At 38.4% G+C, this 22,630-nt stretch overlaps 1 protein-coding gene across 3 annotated transcripts in view; it reads left to right on the top strand.

Moving 5' to 3' along the window:
* nfatc2a (nuclear factor of activated T cells 2a) overlaps nucleotides 1–22,630 on the top strand; it is a 318,663-nt gene that overhangs the window by 98,046 nt on the left and 197,987 nt on the right. For all 3 annotated transcript variants that reach the window (XM_028811906.2, XM_028811905.2, XM_051932996.1), the window contains exon 4: nucleotides 11,588–11,790. In XM_028811906.2, the coding sequence (XP_028667739.1) occupies nucleotides 11,588–11,790 (203 nt within the window). The remainder of the gene's footprint in view (nucleotides 1–11,587; nucleotides 11,791–22,630) is intronic.

Here is a 22,630-nt window from a genome sequence, read left to right as displayed (position 1 = left end):
ACTTTTGAATCTGAGTATAGCATCAAGTCAGTGAAACTTGTGGGCTAGTGATCTGGTCAGTTAAGTTGCAGAGGGGCATGTTAATCAGTTTCAGCTGCTTTGGTGCAATAGAGGGGCAACAATGAGACAACCCCCAAAACAGGAATGAATGGTTTAACAGGTGGAGGCCACTGACATTTTTCCCTCCTCATCTTTTCTGACTATTTTTTCACTAGTTTTGCATTTGGCTACAGTCAGTGTCACTACTGGAAGCATGAGGCCATACCTGGACCCTACAGAGCTGGCACTGGTAGTCCAACTTCTCCAGGATGGCACATCAATACGTGGCATTGCCAGAAGGTTTGCTGTGTCTCCCAGCACAGTCTCAAGGGCATTGAGGAGATTCCAGGAGACAGGCAGTTCCTCTAAGAAAGCTGAACAGGGCCCCTCATAGAAGGTCCTTAACCCATCAGCAGGGCTGGAGGAACAGGATGAGCACTGCCAGAGCATACAAAATGACCTCCAGCAGGCAGGCCACTGGTGTGAATGTCTCTGACCTCTGACAAAAAGAAACAGACTTCTTGAGGGTAGCCTGAGGGACCGACATCCTCTAGTGGGCTTCCTGGAGCTTGATTGGCATTTGCCATAGAATACCAGAATTGGCAGGTCCACCACTGGCGTCCTGTGCTTTCCACAGATGAGAGCAGGTTCACGCTGAACACATGTGACAGACGTGAAAGGGTCTGGAGAAGCCGTGGAAAATGTTATGCTGCCCGTAACATCGTTCAGCATGAGAGGCTTGGTGGTGGGTCAGTGATGGTCAGTCTGGGGAGGCAAATCCTTAGAGAGACGCACTGACCTCTACAGGCTAGACAACGACACCTTGACTGCCATTAGGTATCGGGATGAAACCCTTGGACCCATTGTCAGAAACTATGTACCTTATGTCATGTCCAGGGAAATCCTCATGCCTTAACTTATAATGTAATAATTAAGTTATCTTAATTTTATAATGATATAATCTTATATCACAGCTCCAACTGATTCAAAACTCAACTGCAAGAGTCCTGACATGGACTAACAACAGTGAGCACATCACGGCCATCCTGCTGCACCTTCACGGCTCCCTGTGACTTATAGGATTGAATATCAAATTCTGTTATTGACCTGCCCACTAAGGTCCTCTGATTCTGTGCCCCTTACTAACCTGCACACTGTGGGTGACAGCAGGGCCTTCAGCTGTATAGCGCCCAGACTGTGGAATGACCTCCCAAAATTAATGAGATCAGCTGACTCCATTCATTTTTTCTTAACTCGTTCGTTTAGGAAGACATTAAACAGACCTGACATTCTGCCCCTTCTTTCAGTTTACCCCCTCTATCTGTCCAGGTACTCAGGGTTTGCATTTTTATCACAATTTATGTTATTTGTTCAATATTTCTTTGTAGTATTATATGTCGTATTTTAGTCTGCATTATTGTCTTTTATTCTATTTGAATGTTTTGTATATCCTGTATTTATCTTTATTTAGTGAAGATATTATTTGTAGCCAATGTTATATAGGTCCTGTTGTTCTTTCTGAATTTTGGGCATGGTGCTATATAAATAAATTGTGTTCTTATTGGTATTTTTATTTTTTTTCTTTTGATGGCCCATCGTTTATAATAATAAGTGACAAAAACTAAAGTAGTTCTATATAAGGCAATTAATATATTGCTTAATTTAGTGTAGAATATTTATTGCCGTTTTCTTCACATACATTTTAAAAAATATTAGATTGGCTTAAACGTTTATTCTAAATTGGTTTAGAACAATATTGCACACATGCATAGTACATTTTAAAAAACATAATCACTTTTATTATTAATCTTTTACTAAACTCTAACGTGGTGCAGACATTGTATATTTTGTTTCATGAATGTAAACGAAAAACTATTTTCAATTAACACAAATCTTGATTTTAATTTTGTGGACATGTTAAATGGTTCCCACAGACCCAAACACAGCGTATATGTTAATAGTGTATTTCACAGAAACGATCCGTGTTGTTTAGTTTGATGTATGACACGATGTGATGGCAGAAACCCTCTGAACTTCACAATGATGTGTATTATTTGGTTTGATGTACTGTTTTTCTTTCTCATTTTTATTGCTTAATTTCTGAACAGGTCCTTGACCTGACATTACTTTCCGGGCTTTGCCGAGACCTGCTGAAACCTTCCAAAAGTAATTTTACAAAGTCAGTCCTGAAACGACAGAGACGTCACTTCTGGGTCTGTAACTGCAGGTCTACAACTGCCAGTCTACAACTCCAGGTCTACAACTGCGGTGACGTATAGTGCTGTGGCTCTGCAAGTGGATGCTACTCATTTTTTTCGAGCGGTCCTCCACAAACCGGCGTCTTGCATCTGATGATTTTGTTATTTCCTCGATTGTTACCTGAAGGGGAACACTTTTTTGATCTTAATCTCTGCTTGTTCTTGAGATAGGTTTTAGATTTCACTGGGTCATTGCAAGTATCTTTTCGTGTCCAGTCTGTGGTATGCTGGCAAAACTTGCAGAGAAATTGTTGTCCAGATACGTAAAAGTCTGGATATTGTTGTGCCCTAAATTTTGCAGTTAAACTCGTGTTTCTTAGTTTTTCGACATAGTGTATCTGATACTGCTTGCTTCGATATTTCTGTCTTGTGCAGCTAGCCAATCGCGTGCATTTAACAAGAAAACATAAAGGAAACTTGCACAAACAGATAGATGCATGACTGAATTTCTACAAAGAATTGCGTTCGATTGAAAAACAACAAGCTAGAAAATACTGAAGTATCTGAATGATAGAATTATAGATTATTCAATTGTTTACTTTATTTTGTAACAATAACCCCTTCAGTCTCCAAAATCTTCTCATTTCCATTTTTAAATCTAAAATCCGTTTTTATGCGTTAATTCTGTGATTCTGTCCGTGTTTACCGCATCACGGAAATCATAGGGCCCTAGAGGTGTCCCCACTACATATTTCTTTGCAGTGTGGAGGTGACACAGAGTGTGTTTGAAACGAGGAACAGTAGTCATGACAGTTTCACTACAAAATATCCAGTGTGAGAGAATTTTGAGTTAAACAGGCACAATTTATTTTATCCCACTCCTTGGTGCTTTGTAAATATGACACAGTAATATTTTTTTTACATCTATTCCATACTGTATATAGTCTCCTGGAATCCTGAATTGGACTAAATGTGTGTTATTTTTTTCTAATTTAAGAACAGGTAGAACAGGTAGACAAAGTACATGTACAGTATGCATATCATTATAATTGATTAATATTAACAAAAACTGCAACTAAAATTATGAAAATAGCCTTTTGTTCAGTTCAATAAAAACTAAACTAAAAACTGAGTGAAAAACAAAAATTAAACTGAGATTAAAACCACATAAAACTATCTGAAATAAAGTAAAGTATAGTGGAAATGAAATTCTGTTGTTTCTTTCTTATTTTTTTGTACTTTTTTTATATTACATAATAATAAACAGTGCTTTCAGTGTAATGTAAGTGAAATTTTTTGCTCACAACATCGTGGTGTTTAGGTGAAACATTGTTGACTGTTCCTCCTTTTTCACTACATTTTTTTGCACTACATGGTTACACAGCCTAGTAGGCAGTGTCCGGGTGGCATGAAAATGTAGCTGGGTGGGGCGGGATGGGGAAATTTGGTGGTGGGGAAAATTAAATGTGCACTTTTTTTATTAGTTAATTATTATTAATTATTTTCCAATGCTCAATATGACTTCCTTTTTTAAGGTTTGATACTTGTGCCAGAATATTTTTATTAAATTTAAGAAGTACCCAATTCAGGATCCTGCAACCCTAACAAAAATTTTAAATAACAATTGTTATGACATAAACCAAGAGGCACACGTATTGTCACTGTTGGGAAGAAAAGTGAAAACAATAAAAAAAAGTATGGGAAACCTAATGAAGAAAAATCAAAAAATATTCTTCAAAGCCAACTTGCATATGAAGAAGGTGTCTTCAGTTAAATACTTATTCTTTTTTTCTTCCTAGAGGCCCAGTTGTCTGCAGCTTTCCCATAATCAAAGTCCCCAGGATCTGGGCCCTCCAAAGAGATCAGCATGAAATTATTTAGCGTGCTTTGATTCATGCAATTTCTCAAACATGTCTTGATCCTTTTAAGGACAGAAAGCCCCCTTTCACATTCAGCTGTGCTCACTGGAATCACTAGCCCAATATGAGCTAGTTTGGCTAAATTTGGAAATGACTCTTTGAGCTCTGATGTTGTTGCCATTTTTGGTAAAATCTGTTTTGGACTGAAGTCTTTGTATGATTGACTTCTGATCATTTTTGACGTAACTATCCATTCTTGCCTGCTACTTTCATATTTTAAAATTGGAGGGTTACCATTTTTGGAGTAATGATCAAAAAGAATTTCAGCAGACTCTCTTGAATCGTGAGTTTCTGCATTGAAAACTTTTGAAAAGCTGGAAATAATTGCCGTGTCAGGGAATCTTGCATCTAGGTGCTTGACAACTGTCTCTAGGTATTTATCATATGTTGCAGTTTTGAATGACATTACATCACTCTGTGTATAAACAATGCGGAGATCTGACCATTCTTCTGCCAGACAATGATGAAGGCTTTGAAAATATCTCCCAGGAGTGTCTTTCAACTCCATGATGGACAATTTTGTGGCAAGCAAAATTGGCTCAGTTTCAGTAAGATTGACAAGATAAGTTGGACAACAAAGGTAATACATTTGAATGCATCATTGGAGAGGAAACAAAATTGTATGTTTTAATACATCTGCTTAATCCTCCAGCTGTGATGTCATTTCGTTTAGTGGCCTCTCTTTCCAGCGCAGCTATGACACTCATCATACACTGTTGTAGTGACTGTACTGCAAAGTCATGAGACAGCCATCTAGTGTCACTGGCCATTTTCAGCTTAATCTGGGGAATGTTCAGAATATTTTGAATTTCTGTTAAACCAGCAATCCTAACTGAAGAATTTTGGAAGAAGTAGAACAGCTGCCTTAAGATGTCGTTCAGTTTTGTTAAATAAGGTACAGCAGCTGCTGCTTGGGTACTTGCAAGGGCCAATCGGTGGTTTACACAGTGGCAGTTGACCAAGAGTCCAGATGTTTTATCTTTAAGTAGTTTTGCCACACCTTTCTGTTTCCCAATCATAACAGCCGCTCCATCTGAGCCTAGTCCAACCAGATTAGCAGTTTTCAAGCCTAGAGTGTCCATAGTCTCACTAAGTGTGTTGGTTATAATCTCCGCTTTGCCATCAGTCATATTACGGGTTGATACAAAACTAGTTCTGACCTCTTTAGTGACCTGGCAAACATATTTAATGTAAATAATTAATTGTTTTACAACTGAAATGTCTGTGGTTTCATCACATAGAATACTGAAAACATTTTCAGCGTGTATATTTTTCAGTATGTTAGACTTTATTTCTGATTCTAAGACATCCAGCAGCTCTTGCATTATTGTTTCAGAGGTGTAATGTGCATTTTTACCGACATTGAGATGTTGTAAAAAGGAACAACCCATTTCTTTACAGTGTTCCAACAACTTTTCAAACAACGTTGTATGTGGCAACTCATTTTTTGCCAAGCAATGCATGGATCTTAAAGCTCCCACGAAGGCATCTCTCTAAGTTAATTAACACAGATACAGATCTTTCAATTTGACTGATTCCAGTTTGCTCTAGTAAATGCTTTCCTAAAAGGTCAGCAGAAGACTCAATGTGCGTTTTACTTTTTTCATGGTCCAGCAAGCTTTCTTTTCGAATTCTTGTGCATGGCACATTTACCCAAGGTAACTGCCTCCTTGGGGGGGGTGTTTGTTTGAATATCTCATGCACAATGAGCACCACATACCATTTTCTTTGACCATTAACCAATCAAAATCTTTAAATCATTGTTTGTTTAGGCCGGATAAGTGGTGCTTAGATTTATCAATTGGCAGAGTGTGTGCTGAAGAGATTTCCCCTGATGGACCAGCCTCTGCAATGTCTTTGTCTGAAATTGCCACATCAGAAGTTGACACTGCACCGTAATTAGTTTGTGGCGTCTCTTTTCTGAAATAACTGAGCAGTGTTGTTTTCTGAACAACTTTTTTGCTCATGTTGGTAAAACGTTTGGAAAAAATTAAAAGTACCTATGAATAAGATTTTTGAGTGGAAAAGTGAGAGCCTGTTGGATATTCAGTGCACACTTGTACTACGGCAGGGCAAGATATGAACAAAAAAAGGAATGGCAGATGGGTCACTTTAACAAAACCCTCTGCAATTCAGGGACAAAACTTTTGCTTAGTACACAGTGTGTGCTGCAAGGGTTTCTGCACACTTTTTGCAATATGGACGCAGGTTCAAATATGAGCAAATATAAGAACGGCAGATGGGGTCACTTTAACAAAACCCTCATAATGAGCAAATATAATAATGGCAGAGGGAGTCACTTTAACAGGAACCACAGTGAGTGCTACAAGGATGTTTGCACACAGAACACAATGCTTAAACAACTGTATATACTGTATATATATATATATATATATATATATATATATATATATATATATATTGGTTTGCTATGTACTGAACAAGAAGAGAGCAGCTGTACACTTAGCAGCACTACACAGACTGCACTGATACTGAGAACAGAGACGTCACTTCCTGATGCCCTTTTTCTGATATCTGACAGACTGGTTCCACTAGTCTTTTTTTATTTTGTCAGTCCTTCTCTCACCCGCCCACCTCCACATCCTCTTTGCTTGTGAACTGCCGCTCCGCTCCCACTATTAGCATTTAAAGCCCACCTCACCATACTTTTTGCTTTTGAACTCCGCTCCGCCTCGTCCCCGCTATTAGCTTATTCAGCATCAAGTGATTGGCAACATCCCATCTCGCGCCTCGCCACTTGCAATCCTGCTTCTAAAATATTTGCCCACCCGCCCGCTCATCCCTTTCCATCTCTACAGATCATTAGATCTGCCTGTGACTGTAGATCTGCGGCTGTTATCTCACAATGTCATGTGAGATGATAGACGGGCGCTCAACTAAATTAGCCAGACGGAGCACCCGGCTAAAAGACGCTAGATAGATCTCTGCTAGTAGGATAATGAATATTGTCAGCTGCCTATCCATAACTTGTTATTGAACATGTCTATGAGCTGTTTTGAGTATGGTACTGACAGAGCAAGTGTGTAATTATGACATGTGGGTCTAGCTAATGGAACTAAACTAACGAGTTTAAATTTAAATTCAATAAATTTAAAAAGACTATAAAACTATGTTAATAAAGCAGTTGTGGAAAGTGGCATGCTTAAAAACACAAACCTACCAAAGAAGGTAAACTTTCAGGTTATAAATGATACAACAAACTTTAACTTTGCTCCTACAGAAAGCTGGTCACCTCAGTCAATCCAGCACAAAAAGAGAGAAAGGGCTTTGGTGTATCTATTTCGCATGTTGCGTCAATTACCTGATGTTAAGGTATTATTAAGTATTTGATCCAACATTTTACAAAACAGGAGCAACAATAAAAATGACACATTTCACTACATATTGTACTTGGTATAACTGTGTATGTGACAAAGAAAGAATCAATCAAACACTCTTTAAAATGTACAGATTATAACTCTGTATAGGAGACAGCAGTAAAAAAGACCATCATTGAGTCTTTTATAGGTGTATCTGAATGTTAGAACAATCCCTTTGATACGAAGAACAGTGTACACTTCTTAATCTTCACTGACTAGACATTTTTAACCTAAAACAAAAACTAAGCTGGAATGATTCTTTTAAAATAAAAACTGCTGCAATTCAGGCAACTTATAAAAAATAGAAAATAAATGGTCAAATTGTCATGAAACTAAAAATGAAATACTTGATGAAAATAGTACATAAATAAACACTCATTTTTAAAGACTGTAACTAAATCATCTTGATGTATGTACAGGGTGAGTCAAAAAGAAGTACCACATTTCAAAGGTTTATTCTACAGAAACGCTGCAAGATAAAATAAATTTCATTACGACACAAGAAAGGGTATGCAAGATAGATTTTTTTCAGTGTTTTAAAAATGAAGTCTTCATTAGTGATACACTTTTTGAGACGATTTCTGAATGCTTGCCTGACTCATTTGGCCATTTCAAGGGGAATAGCAGTGATTTCGTGGTAAACAGTGTCCTTGAGGGCTTCAAGGTTTTGAGGTCGGTATGTGTGTACCTTCGACTTCAGATAGCCCCACAGGAAGAAATCGCACGGAGTGAGATCAGGCAAATGTAAAGGCCACCTGACATCACCGTGCAGAGAGATCATTTTCCTTGGAAACATATCCCACAAAACTTGCATGGATCTCAATGCCATATCAGCTGTTGCACCATCCTGTTGAAACCAGGCATCCACCACATCCATTTCTGCTAGTTGGGACCGCAAAATGTAATGCTCTGAAGTGATAGAGAGTGTTGCTCCGCCCTCCCCAAAAAAGTATGGGCCTACAATGCCAAATTCTGCAATGGTGCATCAAACTGTAACACACTCACTGTGCAGGGGTCTCTGATGAAGTTCACGATGGTTGATTTCAGCCCAATAACGAAAGCTTTGCTTATTTATGCAACCATTCAAATGGAAATATCCCACGTCGCTGCACATGACGATGGCATCTCGATGTATGCTTTGCAGAATGTTTGCGCACAACTCTCTACAGCTCTCCCACTCTCTCTCAGTGAGTTCCTGCACTATCATCATTTTGTGTGGATGGAAATTAAGGTCCTCGTGCAAAATCATCCTCAAAGACATGTTGGAAATGCCTAAGGCAAAAGTATATTTGCTCGCTGAAAGTCTAGGAGATTGCAAAATTGATGCCCTTACAGCTTGGATGTTTTCAGGTGTTTGTACAGTCCCCAAGGACGACCTGGGGATTCTCTGTTCAATGTTGTACCATCTGTCTAAATTTAGCCACCCACTGAAGAATTTTGTTCGATTTTGGATGTCATCGTGAGGGGGAATTCTGAAATGCGTTCGGAAGGCGCATTGCGTAGTGATGATGGATTTGTTGATTTTGAAGAACGCTTCAAAAAAGGACCAAGGCATGTTGCTGACTGAAAACTACAAGGGTTCGCCTATCAAAGGACCCCCACCCCAACCCACTCGGCTTGCCTCTACCTCGTGCAGTGACCTTGAGAAATGGGGTACTTCATTTTGGCTCACCCTGTATTTATGAAAAATATTACTGTGTTATAAATGATACTTAAGCATATTATTTAAGTCTATGTTTTTACTGCAATTGAATATGGTCAAGAAGAAAAACTGTATTCTAAAATAGGTATTTATCAGCAAGTACCCAAAATAAATTTAAAATCTAAAATCTGAAATATTCTTCTTATTTAAGTTTTCTGCCCCCTGTGCTTTAGTAGCTAAAACTATTCACATACTAACTGCCCAAGCATCACCCTCTTCCTGTGCATTGTTAAAATTACTGTTACATTTTTAATATAAGTCCCATCATATAAGTAATCATTGGAAACAGTGTCTGAATTATTTCAAAAGATATAGTGGTAAAAGTGGTAAAATGCATAGGAAAAGGATTTCAGAAGTATAATGAAGTGCGTGGGTTTTCCTCTGAGTAATGTTGGATCAATACTTTAAAGTGGAAGCTGCAGTACATTGATCGGGCACAACCAAAAAAATTATTTGAGTCAAAACTTGGCAACAGTTTGAGAGAAGACTCTTTGAGGCCATCAAGCACTTTTACAAAATCAACATAAATCAGTAGATGAGAGTAGAGTAAAGGTGCATCAGTCAGCTGTATGACCTACACTCTACACAATAGATAGACGGGATAAAAAATGTTTTTTGAGCAGTTAGATCAGCATTCAGATTTTTAGACAAACATCAAAACTTTGCAAGGTATAGACCTTTCCATTTATCAATAAATGATATCCCTACTATGACCTGTGGTGTTGGCACACTGCTTTTAAAATTCCTTACCGCTTAGGCATAATAAACTTTCCTGGCTGATGAGAATTGTAATCATGTTTTCTTTGCATTTTATTAGCACACTGGTGTTATGGTCGTTTTAGCAGCATTGTGTTTAGTTAAAGAGGCTGGATTACTTTTCCTATTATTTGCATTTTTTCCATCTTAAACACAGCACTCATTCAACAAAGTGAAACTCCATGGACCCTTTCAGCATGTTTTGATATCTTTATTTACCGAACATCAGCATGTTCAGTTTTTTGCTTTATTGTGAGATTTTGTGGTGCCAGCTGGGTCTTGCCTTTCATAACCACTGTCACAGACAATGCAATGTTTTATCAAGTTTGCATCTGGAAAATGTTGTGGTAGTTTAATAATAAAATCAATATTTCACATGTGATCCTTGTGGGGGGTGTGCTGGTTCTATTATTTATTTCACAAAACAATTGCCTTCCTGCAATTAACAGGAATGTTAAACTAGTAATTAAATGCATGAACAGAGAGTGCAAGAAGATATTTATTAAAAATAGTATACCATTTAGTATCATCATGGGCATGAATGTGAAAGAAGGAAGGAGGAAAGAAGCTTGGAGAGAATCCAGCAGCAAAAGCATTGCTATCCTTAATATTTATTTCAAACAAGGTGAAGAAGCAAAACATTTTGAAACATATTTTAGGCCAAAAGAAAACTTAGCTGGGGTATATAATGAAGGGAGAAATTAAAGGAATAGCAATAATCAAGAGGACATTGGAGGAAAAATGCAATAATGGTAACCAGCAATAATTTTAACATTCAGATACCATACAACTGTAGAACACGGTTGATTTTTGCCTTCCTTGATACAGAATTTTAACAGTGATGACAAGAAGGGGATTAAGGAAAGAGCCGTTCTGTAGTATGTCCACACCTAGAGTAACTTAGTTATTTTAATAATACCTTCTAGCGTTGAGTGTGTCTAAACTTTAGTGAAGAATGAAAGCTTAAAGTTCTCGAGCTTGAGGCGGATATTTAAACCATGTCCTTGGGTCAGATGATAGCCATCTTTAGCTACTGAACATCAGTGTAGAACTATTTTTAACAGAAATTGTTGTCCTTGAAACACTAACAGAATCAGTTATTTTTGCAGCTTGAGCAGCTTTTTATAAATGTGCATCATGATGACTGTCATCTGCTGTGTAATAGCTTTGAGGTAAATTCTTACTGATTGCTTTTGATTCCACCCTTTTCTTTTTCATGCACAATTTTAAAACCATATTTCTTAAGCCATCTCTAAAATGACATTTGTTAAATTAGTGGAATCTGTCTGACCTCATGCCAGTCCATCATTCCAGTAACGTTATGTATATGTTATGTCCCCGTCAGGTATGACAAATGCAGTGCTTACAGAACTCTTATCAGTGCTTGCCTTTTAATGTTGTCATGTAGATAGATAATCACAATGCTTTTATGGGGATTTCTCCATTCTATATATTGCTTAGTTAAAAATTAAATACCTTTTACATATTCATTTATTATCTTACTCAAACTTTGAGGCCACAATTATACTTTATTTTGTTGCCCATTCACAATTTCTGTGTTTTTTAAAAATACATTTTACATTTTTCTTTCAGCTTCATGGTTATCGTGGGAAGGATCCTCTTGGTCTACAGATTTTCATAGGAACAGCTGATGAGCGAATCCTCAAACCACATGCATTCTATCAGGTCCATCGCATCACTGGCAAAACAGTGACTACCACCAGCTACGAAAAGATGATCGGAAGCACAAAGGTGTTAGAAATTCCATTGGAACCCAAAAACAACATGAGGGCAGTGTAAGGAAATTACTCAACAACACTTTTATCGTATCATATAAGTCTAGAATGTATTTGCCTAATTTTTCACTACACCAAATGTATCTGGTGCTGCAATAGGATTTTCAAATTTTTGTATGTGTGTTTGTCACAATTAAATTGCATGGCAGTGTGGTCCCCAGGTCCAAATGCAATACTTGATTACTGAGAGTATGGAGTTGGCATATTCTCCAGTTGTTAAAATGTATTTTCTTCTTGGTGGTGATTCCAAAGACAAAGGCCATTAATGATTCTAAATTGCTAAATTGGCCATATGTGAGCATGAATATAAATGTCTGTGTAAGTGAGCCAAGCAATGGACTGATACAGAGTTTGGTGATAGTAACAGGTAAGACTATGTAATCATTACCACCCCAGTACTAACTTAAGCCAATACAACGTGAAAGGGAAAAAAAACTGCCATCAAACTAGAATTTAAATTGTTTTTTTTTTTTTATCAGTCAATAAATCTCTAAATTAGTACCCCACATTTGTAGGGTGTAATAGATCAGGAGCATTTGGAACTCTCTAAGGCAAATCATTTTCACTCATAACAGGCATATTGGTACTCTTGAATGTTAATTTCCCAAGTTGGTAGGAGATTTCTAAATGAGTTGTATATATATTAATTTTAGTTTCTAGATTTTAGAATTAAAAATTAGAGGAAGAAGAAGGTGGCAAAGGAACTTAAAAATAGGAAAATAGAAAATCACAGTTTCATAATACTAAAATCATATGTAGAGGACTTTAAATTCACATATTAATAACATTACTTAGCAGCAACTGAAAAACAATCTAAATAGTTTAAAATCCCATTTTTACATTTCTTAATCCATTCTTTTGGTTTAATGATTCTAACAGAACAGATAAATTCAGTAAGGCAACAGTTTAACACATGCATCACAACTCCATTGTTATTCAATTACCTATCATAGCATTTTGGAAAAATAAGAACATTCGCTGAAAGATGTTGTTATTTTTCAGATATTGGAACATGGAAATCTGTTCCTAATTTCAATACAATGAATACATTAACATGATTTAGTATAATAAATTACACATATTTGCAGTTTGCAGCTGTGTGTAAAATACCTATTTTGTTGTATATTATATGTTTGTCTTGCCTTTGTTATAGTGTAAAGCAAAACAAAAAAAAAATCTGCCTAATTTTGCTTTAAGAATTACCAGCCATGGACATCTTCACAAACAACAACCATTCTTCTTCTTCTTCTTTTGGCTGCTCCCGTTAGGGGTTGCCACAGCGGATCATCTTCTTCCATATCTTTCTGTCCTCTGCATCTTGCTCTGTTACACCCATCATCTGCATGTCCTCTCTCACCACATCCATAAACCTTTGCTTAGGCCTTCCTCCTTTCCTCTTCCCTCGCAGCTCTATCCTTAGCATCCTTCTCCTAATATACCCAGCATCTCTCCTCTGCACATTTCCAAACCAATGCAATCTCGCCTCCCTGACTTTGTCTCCCAACTGTCCAACTTCATCTGACCCTCTAATGTACTCATTTCTAATCCTATCCATCCTCGTCACACCCAGTGCAAATCTTAGCATCTGTAACTCTGCTACCTCCAGCTCTGTCTTCTGCTTTCTGGTCAGTGCCACCGTCTCCAACCCATATAACATAGCTGGTCTCACTACCGTCCTGTAGAACTTCCCTTTCACTCTTGTTGATACCCGTCTGTCACAAATTATTCCTGACACACTTCTCCACCCATTCCACCCTGCCTGCACTCTCTTTTTCACCTCTCTTCCACAATCCCCATTACTCTGTACTGTTGATCCCAAGTATTTAAACTCATCCACCTTTGCCAACTCTACTCCCTGCATCCTCACCATTCCACTGACCTCCCTTTCATTTACACACATGTATTATGTCTTGTTCCTACTGACCTTCATTCCTCTCCTCTCTAGAGCATATCTCCACCTCTCCAAGGTCTCCTCACCCTGCTCCCTACTATTGCTACAGATGACAATGTCATCAGCAAACATCATAGTCCACGGGTAGTCTCTAATCTCGTCTGTCAACCTGTCCATCACCATTGCAAATAAGAAAGAGCTCAGAGCCGATCCCTGATGTAATCCCACCTCCAACTTGAATGCATCCGTCACTTCTACGGCAGACCTCACCACTGTCACATTTCCCTCGTACATATCCTGTACAACTCTTACGTACTTCTCTGCCACTCCCGACTTCCTCATACAGTACCACAGCTCCTCTCGAGGCACCCTGTCATATGCTTTCTCCAGGTCCACAAATACGCAATGCAACTCCTTCTGGCCTTCTGTAAACTTCTCCATCAACATCCTCAGAGCAAACTTCACATCTGTGGTGCTCTTTCTTGGCATGAAACCATACTGCTTCTCACTAATCATCACCTCACTTCTTAACCTAGCTTCCACTACTCTTTCCCATAACTTCATGCTGTGGCTCATCAATTTTATTCCCCTGTAGTTACTGCAGTCCTGCACATCCCCCTTATTCTTAAATCTCAGCATCAGTACACTTCTTCTCCACTCCTCAGGCATCCTCTCACTTTCTAAGATTCCATTAACACTAGAATTACCAGGGTCTACGAAAAAACTCGTAGATCCGGCCCACCTTAAAACCGTTCTCACCTCTCTTTTGTCTTCTAAATGTGCCGATTAAGAGGAGCAGCGAGCAGCCGGCTATTCCATCCCCCACCGTCGCAGAACGTTCACAAAGTTTTCCCAGCTCATGCCTTGTTTGATTATCTGGGAGTGACTTAACTGCTGGAGTTTTAGAATGGAAATAATGCGTGTTCCGTTTCTACAGTAATCTGTGTAAACACATTGCTAAAACAGAAACTTTTTCATATTTTAGTAATAAATGTTACAAAATGTAGGCATAAACTATAGAATCAGTGAAGCCTGAAGTCCAAACATCAAATAAACACTTTCACAAAAGGTTCAAGGATGATACAACAGCTTCCGTGGCTTAACGCTACGGTTTGCTGACTTGGAGCACAGCTGCCCTACCGTGCTACAGAGACATGAGTTCGATTCCCAGCTTTGAAGTAAGTGTTTTTTTTTCCTCAAACGGACATTGAATTTATAAATTGGTATGCACTGTAAATCGTTAACTTTAAAATGTCAATCACGGTTATTTCTGTTGATTAATTCATGCTTTTTTACTTAGAGTCAGAACAGGAGCTTTTTCAGCTTATTCAGCTTCTGATCTGACTCAAACAGCGCCAGTATAACTTCACACCCGATCTGACGCTGTTCGTTTTCAAATAATATTGCTTTACTTCGACGATGTTTTCTGATTGGAACTATTCGCGTCATAAAATGATTTCTTCAAAACGTCACATATATTTGTCTCTTTTTTTAAAATGTGCGTTGTAGCACTCAGAAACTGGCCACCTGCATGTTCTTGCGCACACTGAATAAGACAGCGCTATATGCAATCATCAGATTCAAATGTTAACAGTTATATAGCACAGAATGGAAATCAGCAGTTCTTAGCATTCCACCACGCAAGCTGTCATATCAACCGCCTACTGTAACTTGCTTTCTTTTTTCTTCGGTTATAGTCTTGAATAAAAGTGCACTTGTTTTGTTATACTTTTACATCAACATATGTTCCTGTGTTTGAGCTACATGGGCATGCTCAAAAAATACACGTATAATACCATGAAAAGTGCATGCAGACACTTCAGTTCGCAAGCATTGGTACGACGATGCAGTCACAAGTACACTGCAGAGCTTTAGCGCGTCTTTATGTGAAAACAGCATCAGATGGGGAGTGTCTGATGATTGCATATAGCGCTGAAGTTACTGCTGTTTACTATGCTTTCCTCTGCATGTCCTGGAGTACAAAAGAAACAGCATACAGCAACACGTGGGGACTGGCAATATTGGGGGAAAAAAACACGCGGTCGTATGTATCGTGATACACTGCAGAACTATAGCGCGTCTTTATGTGAAAACAGCAATGTCAGGTGGGGGGCGGTACGGAAGGATCCTGAACGCGACTGAGACAATGAAAAGTGAATTTAAAAAAAAAAATAAAGCTAACCTTTACAAATATCATAAATTACACCGGCTATTACAGACTGAAATCAAATGTATCTTTTTATTCTAAAATAGTGAAAATAAGAACACTTCTCAAAAGGGAGTTGTGCAGGATCGAACTCATGACCTTCTGATTCCCAGTCAGCGACTGATACTGTTGCGCCACGGAAGCAGCAATAGCTAATGAGTGTCAATGTCACACACTAAGGTGGCATTTTTTGGCGGTGGCTTTTTTTTTGTACTTTTTGTGAAAGTGTTTCTTTGATATTTGGACTTCAGGCTTCATACAGTATATAGTTTATGCCTACATTTTGTCATTTGCTACTAGAATATATAAAACATTTCTGTTTTAACAATGTGTTTACACAGATTACTGCAGAAATGCAACACATATGAAATGCGTGTGTTCCAAATAACAATCTATTATTTCTACTCTAAAACTCCACTTCACTCCCAGATAATCAATCAAGGCATGAGCTGGGAAAAGCTCGTTTACGTTCTAAGTCGCTTGGGGGATGGAATAGCCGGCTGCTGGCAGCTTGTCTTTATCAGTACATTTAGATGACAAAAGACGCTGGCGGAGAGGTGAGAACGGTTTTAAGAAGCGATTTAAGGTGGGCCGGATCTACGAGTTTTTTCGTAGGCTCTGGTAATTCTAGTGTTAAACAATCTGGTTAAAAACTCCACTGCCATCTCTCCTAAACACCTCCATTCTTCCATAGGTATGTCATCTGGACCAATGGCCTTTCCATTTTTCATCCTCTTCATAGCTGTCCTTACTTCCTTCTTGCTAATCCGTTGCACTTCCTGATTCACTATCTCCACATCATCCAACCTCTTCTCTCTCTCGTTCTCTTCATTCATCAGCCTCTCAAAGTACTCTTTCCATCTGCTCAACACACTCTTCTCGCTTGTGAGTACGTTTCCATCTTTATCCTTTATTACCCTAACCTGCTGCACATCTTTCCCAGCCCGCTCCCTCTGTCTAGCCAATCGGTAAAGGTCCTTTTCTCCCTCCTTAGTGCCCAAACCTCTCATACAACTCATCCATATGCCTTTTCTTTAGCCTTTGCCACCTCTCTCTTCACCTTGCGCCTTATCTCCTTGTACTTTTGTCTACCATCTGTATCTCTCTGACTATCCCACTTCTTCTTTGCCATCCTCTTCCTCTGTGTACTCTCCTGTATTTCCTCATTCCACCACCAGGTTTCCTTTTCCTCCTTCCTCTGTCCAGATGTCACGCCAGTCACCCTTGCTGTCACCCTTACCACATCTGCTGTAGTTTCCCAGCTGTCTGGTAACTCTTCACTGCCACCCAGTGCCTGTCTCACCTCCACCCTAAACTCAACCTTGCAGTCTTCCTTTTTCAACTTCCACCATTTGATCCTTGGCTCTGCCCTCACTGTCTTCCTCTTCTTGATCTCCAATGTCATCCTACAGACCACCATCCTATGCTGCTTAACTACACTTTGCAGTCTTCAATCTACTTCAGATTAACTCTTCTGCATAGGATGTAATCTACCTGTGTGCATCTCCCTCCACTCTTGTACGTAACCCTATGTTCCTCCCTCTTCTTAAAATACGTATTCACCTCAGCCATGTCCATCCTTTTGGCAAAATCCACTATCCCTCTGATTTTCTTCATTCCTGTCCTTGACACCGTACCTACCCATCAACTCCTTGTCTCCACTGTTCCCTTCACCAACATGCCCATTGAAAGCCGCTCCAATCACCACTTTCTGTCCCTTGGGTACACTGTTCATCACTTCATCCAACTCACTCCAAAAATCTTCTTTCTCACCCATTGCACACCCAACTTGCTGTGCATATGCATTAACAACATTCATCATCACACCTCCAATTTCCAGCTTCATAATCATTACTCTGCCTAACACTCTTTTCACCTCCAAAACACTCTTGACATACTGTTCCTTCAGAATAACTCCTACCCCATTTCTCCTCCAATCCACACCATGATGGAACAATTTGAATCTACCTCCAATCCACCTGGCCTTACTCCCCTTCCATTTAGTCTCTTGCACGCACAATATATCAACCTTCCTTCTCTCCATCATATCTGCTAACTCTCTCCCCTAACCAGTCATACTGCCAACATTCAAAGCTCCTACCCTCAGTTCCACTCTCTTTACTTTCCTCCAGACACGTCTCCCCCCTGTTCTTCTCCTTCTTCTTCATCGGCCAACAGTAGCCCAGTTTCCTCCAGCACCCTGTTGGCTAACAGTACTGGTGGCGGTCGTTGTTAACCCAGGGCTCGACCGATCCGGTATGGAAATTTGTATGGTTGTCCGCATATTGATTTGTCAAAATTTTACACAGGATGCCCTTCCTGATGTAACCCTCCCCATTTATCCGGGCTTGGGACCAGCACAAAGAAAAACACTGGTTTGTGCATCCCCTGTGGCTGGGTTCACAAACAACAACCATAGTCTGTTAAATACCTATCAAACAACAACCATAGCCTGTTAAATAACAGATGAGGCCTGACATATGATTTTATTTCTCTTCTAATGTCCCAAAATATGCAACAATACAGATACTGGTATTGGATTTTTTTCTGACACAGTGCTCATTTACTTGTACTAGTACTTATAAAAATGCCCCGATGCCTATAATACTATTAACATGCACTCGTGTTTATGTTAACCTTAAGGAGAAAAAAAAAAACGGAGAACACAAAACGTCTCAGATGTGGAAATTCTTTCATAATTAACAATGGAAAACAAAGCCTAGCGAACACTGTGAAAGTAAACATAAGAATGTACATGGCGGAATTGCCTCTGGTGGTGTGCAGCATAAGCTAACGTTGCGGCTGACTCGAGTTTTTTGGTTGGGAGTATATGCTAATAGTGTGTTTCTGCACCCACCACATGACGAATCACCTGGATTGGGGCCCGAGTGCAGTGGAAAAATTTCAGCACTACACTGTCAGTTGTTGATAAAGTGGGATTTCGGAGTTCATGTACAGCATTCCAAGTTGTGCCCACGTCACAGAGATCATCTTAACAAGAAAACACAAGTTTATAGAAAAGCATGTCAACAGCTTAGTGCATGACACAACAGTTGCAGCTTTGCCACTGACATTTGGAGCAGCAGTGTTTGTCCAAAATCTATCATCATCTTAACTGCACAGTGGATAGATGAAAATTTCCCTCTCCATCATGTTATGCTTCATGCAAACCACTTTTGAGGCTTCCATATAGGACACACAGTAGCAGATGTCTTTCAGGAAATGCTTAAGTACTACTTAAGTACTGGTCAGTGCTGGTTCCTTACTTTGTCTCATATGTCAAGGAAATACCTTTCAGTCCCATGTAGTAGTGTAGAGAGTGATAGATTATTTAGTGTACTGTCATATTGTTAATGAAACGAGAAGAAAAAAAAGCTTACAACTGAACATGCAGAGATGCTTCTGTTCATCAAAAGAAGTCTGCCACTTACTTTCCCAAAAGAGTTGCAGACCTATCCAGTGGCAGATGTTCCTCAATGACTTTTGACCTGTATACCTTTACGCCACTGAGCTAGTTATCTTAAAAAAATGGGATACCAGTAAGAGATATTTTCTTGTCATGTTTAGCCAAATTCCTGTGAACACTGTGTTGAACTATTATATCCCATGTTAAAGGACTTGAAACAATGTTAGTTTCACATTCAATGTGGAACACTGATGTTCTCTGTGCATCCTCTAGATTTGCAGCATTAATTTGGTAAGAAACCGTATAATAACGATTCTAGAATATTTAATATAGACAATAAACAGTATCTTCAAAAAAGAAATGGGTCAAATCAAAATAAAGTGTGCTTCTTTGATTGCCAGACGTAAGATGGCAGAATGATCCACTCTGTTTTTCTTGAACCTGCAACAGATTTGAACTTCTAGAACTTCAAAGTGATCACTGTGTTTTTTTATCTAATTTCTTTAACTTAAGATGTGGAATGTATTAAGTAGTATCCATCCACAGGGCATCAGCTTCGGAAAATGCATCCACAGAAAATCTATATTGAGATGATTTCACCACTATAAATGTATTTTTCCAATGTGCTAGTCTAGCTGTTCTGCTCTAGATATCCTGATTTTTCACTTTTATATTGGCAGTAAGTTATGAACACTTTACAAGGTGGAGGTGTCCTGAAGGAACTGAGAGTAATAAAAATGACCAGAAGATGGAAAGTACAAAACGACGCAGACAAAAATTGTAGTCCTAACTCCATCTTAAAGCCATTAGCCCTTACTTTGATTAGTAGTAGTTATTCAGAGGTAAATTTAAAGCTTAGATGCCTAAAGGTGTACAATGACATCCTTCAATGGCAAACTGTGATTGACATAAAACATCAGCAGACACTCCATTTTTGCTAAAATGGAAGAGGTGGAAAAGTTGTTTTGCAGCATGGTTGACGTCAGTAATAAGGTTCGTGTTTTTAAATCAGCATTTTGTATGTTCTGAACAAGTGGATTAACCAGTGTTAGATTCAATTTCCTTTCCTTTTTTCATTGAAAAAAATTTAAACATACTGTAAGCAATATTTAGCTTTCCATAGGTCAGTGATACCCAAAGTGTTTCAAACCAAAGGTGAATTTGCTAATTTCAAAGATTCAGTGGCCTATATTCAGCCAACAGTCACTTTTTAGAATAATTCTGCATTACAATTACCAATTTTATTTTAATTAAGGTATTTATGTTAACATACTAAAATTCTAATCCATTGTTGTTGGATTTGCATTTCAAAGGATTTCAGTTGTGATCCATAATAACCCCTTGGCCACGGAGATAGTATAGCAGCTGGCATACCATCCGAAGTAGCTCATGTCACCAGCTGTTTGGAATTAAAAACTTTGCAATGACTACAGGTGGGCACTCCAGGCTAACACCAACATGAATTTAAAAGAGAGACCTTCACAGTGACAAATACATTTTTGACTGGGAAAGTAACAAGTAAGAATGATGGAAAGAGTGCGATAATTCCCAGTAAGTAAACAGGAGCAGAGCAAGAAGCAGCCACATAAAAGTAAAAGTTGTTACTATATTAAAAGGGTTTTGGTATTCTGTCCAGGAGGGCTGCAGTGGCCAACCTTGCCAAAAATGGAAATCGTTAAATAATTTTATGGCTTCTTAGTGCTATTATTTTGCCATGTAAAAATCATTCTTATATTGTAGATTTCTCTTTTCTGAGTGCAACATCCAAATTATTTTTGAACTGGCAGGCACATATATTACAAGTGCATGGCAGTGTATAGCTTACTAAAAGAATTATGGTAATTGAGAATGGTATTGGAAGTTATCTCAGGCGCTTATGTGTAAAACCATTGAAGAAGGCATTCTAACTGTTTTCCTTTTGTTCATTAATAAAGTTCTCACTTGTTCTTGTTCATGAAGTCTGTTGGCTTACTGCAAATCATTTCTGTTTAATGAAGCATTATAGTTATCATTGTTATCATTGGCAAGACAGACAAATATTGTAGTCCATGGTGGTAGTTTAGAACTGTTCCTCCTGGACTAAAGTTCATTGAAGAGTTCAGAAGTCAGGCACTAGCCTGCGTATTATAAATAAATACCTATAACACCTGTAAGTTGAAAAGTTTGGATCAAAGGTAGCCTACAGACCACATTTTGAGAGGCAATGATAAAAGTTTCTAACCTATTCATAAACTATCATCAGAGAGATTGACTATTATTAACTGTGTTCAGAAATGTAATGATTGGTCGATTTGTCTGAAAAGCCACATATCCACATATTTTTATGTTTTATTTCCCTTCAAGAAATCACCAGCAGCAGTATTGCTGCTGTGAAGGAAAGCTTTGCAATATAGTTGAGATATTTTTTTTCATGCATTTCTGTCTGGAGTCAATATAGCTTCCATGTTTCATTGGCTGGCAGATTCCACCGTTTAATAGCTATGAGCACTGTGCTCTTGCTGGTGGTAGTGCAATAATTGTTCATGTTTAATGAAGGTTCTGCAACAACTGATCATACAGTGGTGCAGTTTGTTTTGCAAATGACTAACAAAATGATTGTTAGGTCCTTCTCCTGGCATGTGTTTTTAAGTTTAGTACAGCTTAGCTATTAGCTAAATGAAAAACAATGGACTGAATGGTCCAAATGGAACAAATTTCTTATGTTCTTATGTTTTAAACCTCCCACTTCATATTCAAAATCTAACATTTTTACTCCCTATTTGTAATACTTTACATTTACTTATAATAATATGCCAAAGTCTATATGCTGTCCAGGTCCCTCTATAATGTTTAAGCTGATTCTACATTATTAACCCTTCCTCCTGGTTTGATATTATCTACATACTTGACCTGAAAGTTGTTCATATTCTTATCCAGATTTCTTATGTATAATTACCAGAGCGACAGCCCCAGCACTGTTCCTGAAGCCTTTCAAAAATAAAGACTTATACACCTGTCACTGCTTTGTGCAAATCAAATTTCATAGTAAAAAAGAAATGACATAAAAAAAGATTACATACATCTAGCATCTTTCACATATCATATAAAGGCAAAACGCTAAAAATTCAGTGAAATACAGTGACCTCCATAATGTTTGGGACAAAGATACATTTTCCTTGGTTTTACCCCTCTGCTCCACAGTTTAAAACTACAAATCAAACAATTCAGTCATGATTAAAGTGCACATTGCAGACTTTTATTTAAGGGTATTTGCATACATTTCAGTCAGTCACCTTTCAGTGGCGTAAAGGTATACAGTCATATTAAAGAAGTCATATTTAGTACTTTGTTGCATATC

This window comes from Erpetoichthys calabaricus, chromosome 10 (assembly GCF_900747795.2).
Source record: "Erpetoichthys calabaricus chromosome 10, fErpCal1.3, whole genome shotgun sequence".
Classification (NCBI taxonomy): Eukaryota; Metazoa; Chordata; class Cladistia; order Polypteriformes; family Polypteridae; genus Erpetoichthys; species Erpetoichthys calabaricus.
The sequence above is the reverse complement of the archived record's forward strand: the minus strand, read 5'-3'. Positions and strand labels throughout refer to the sequence as shown.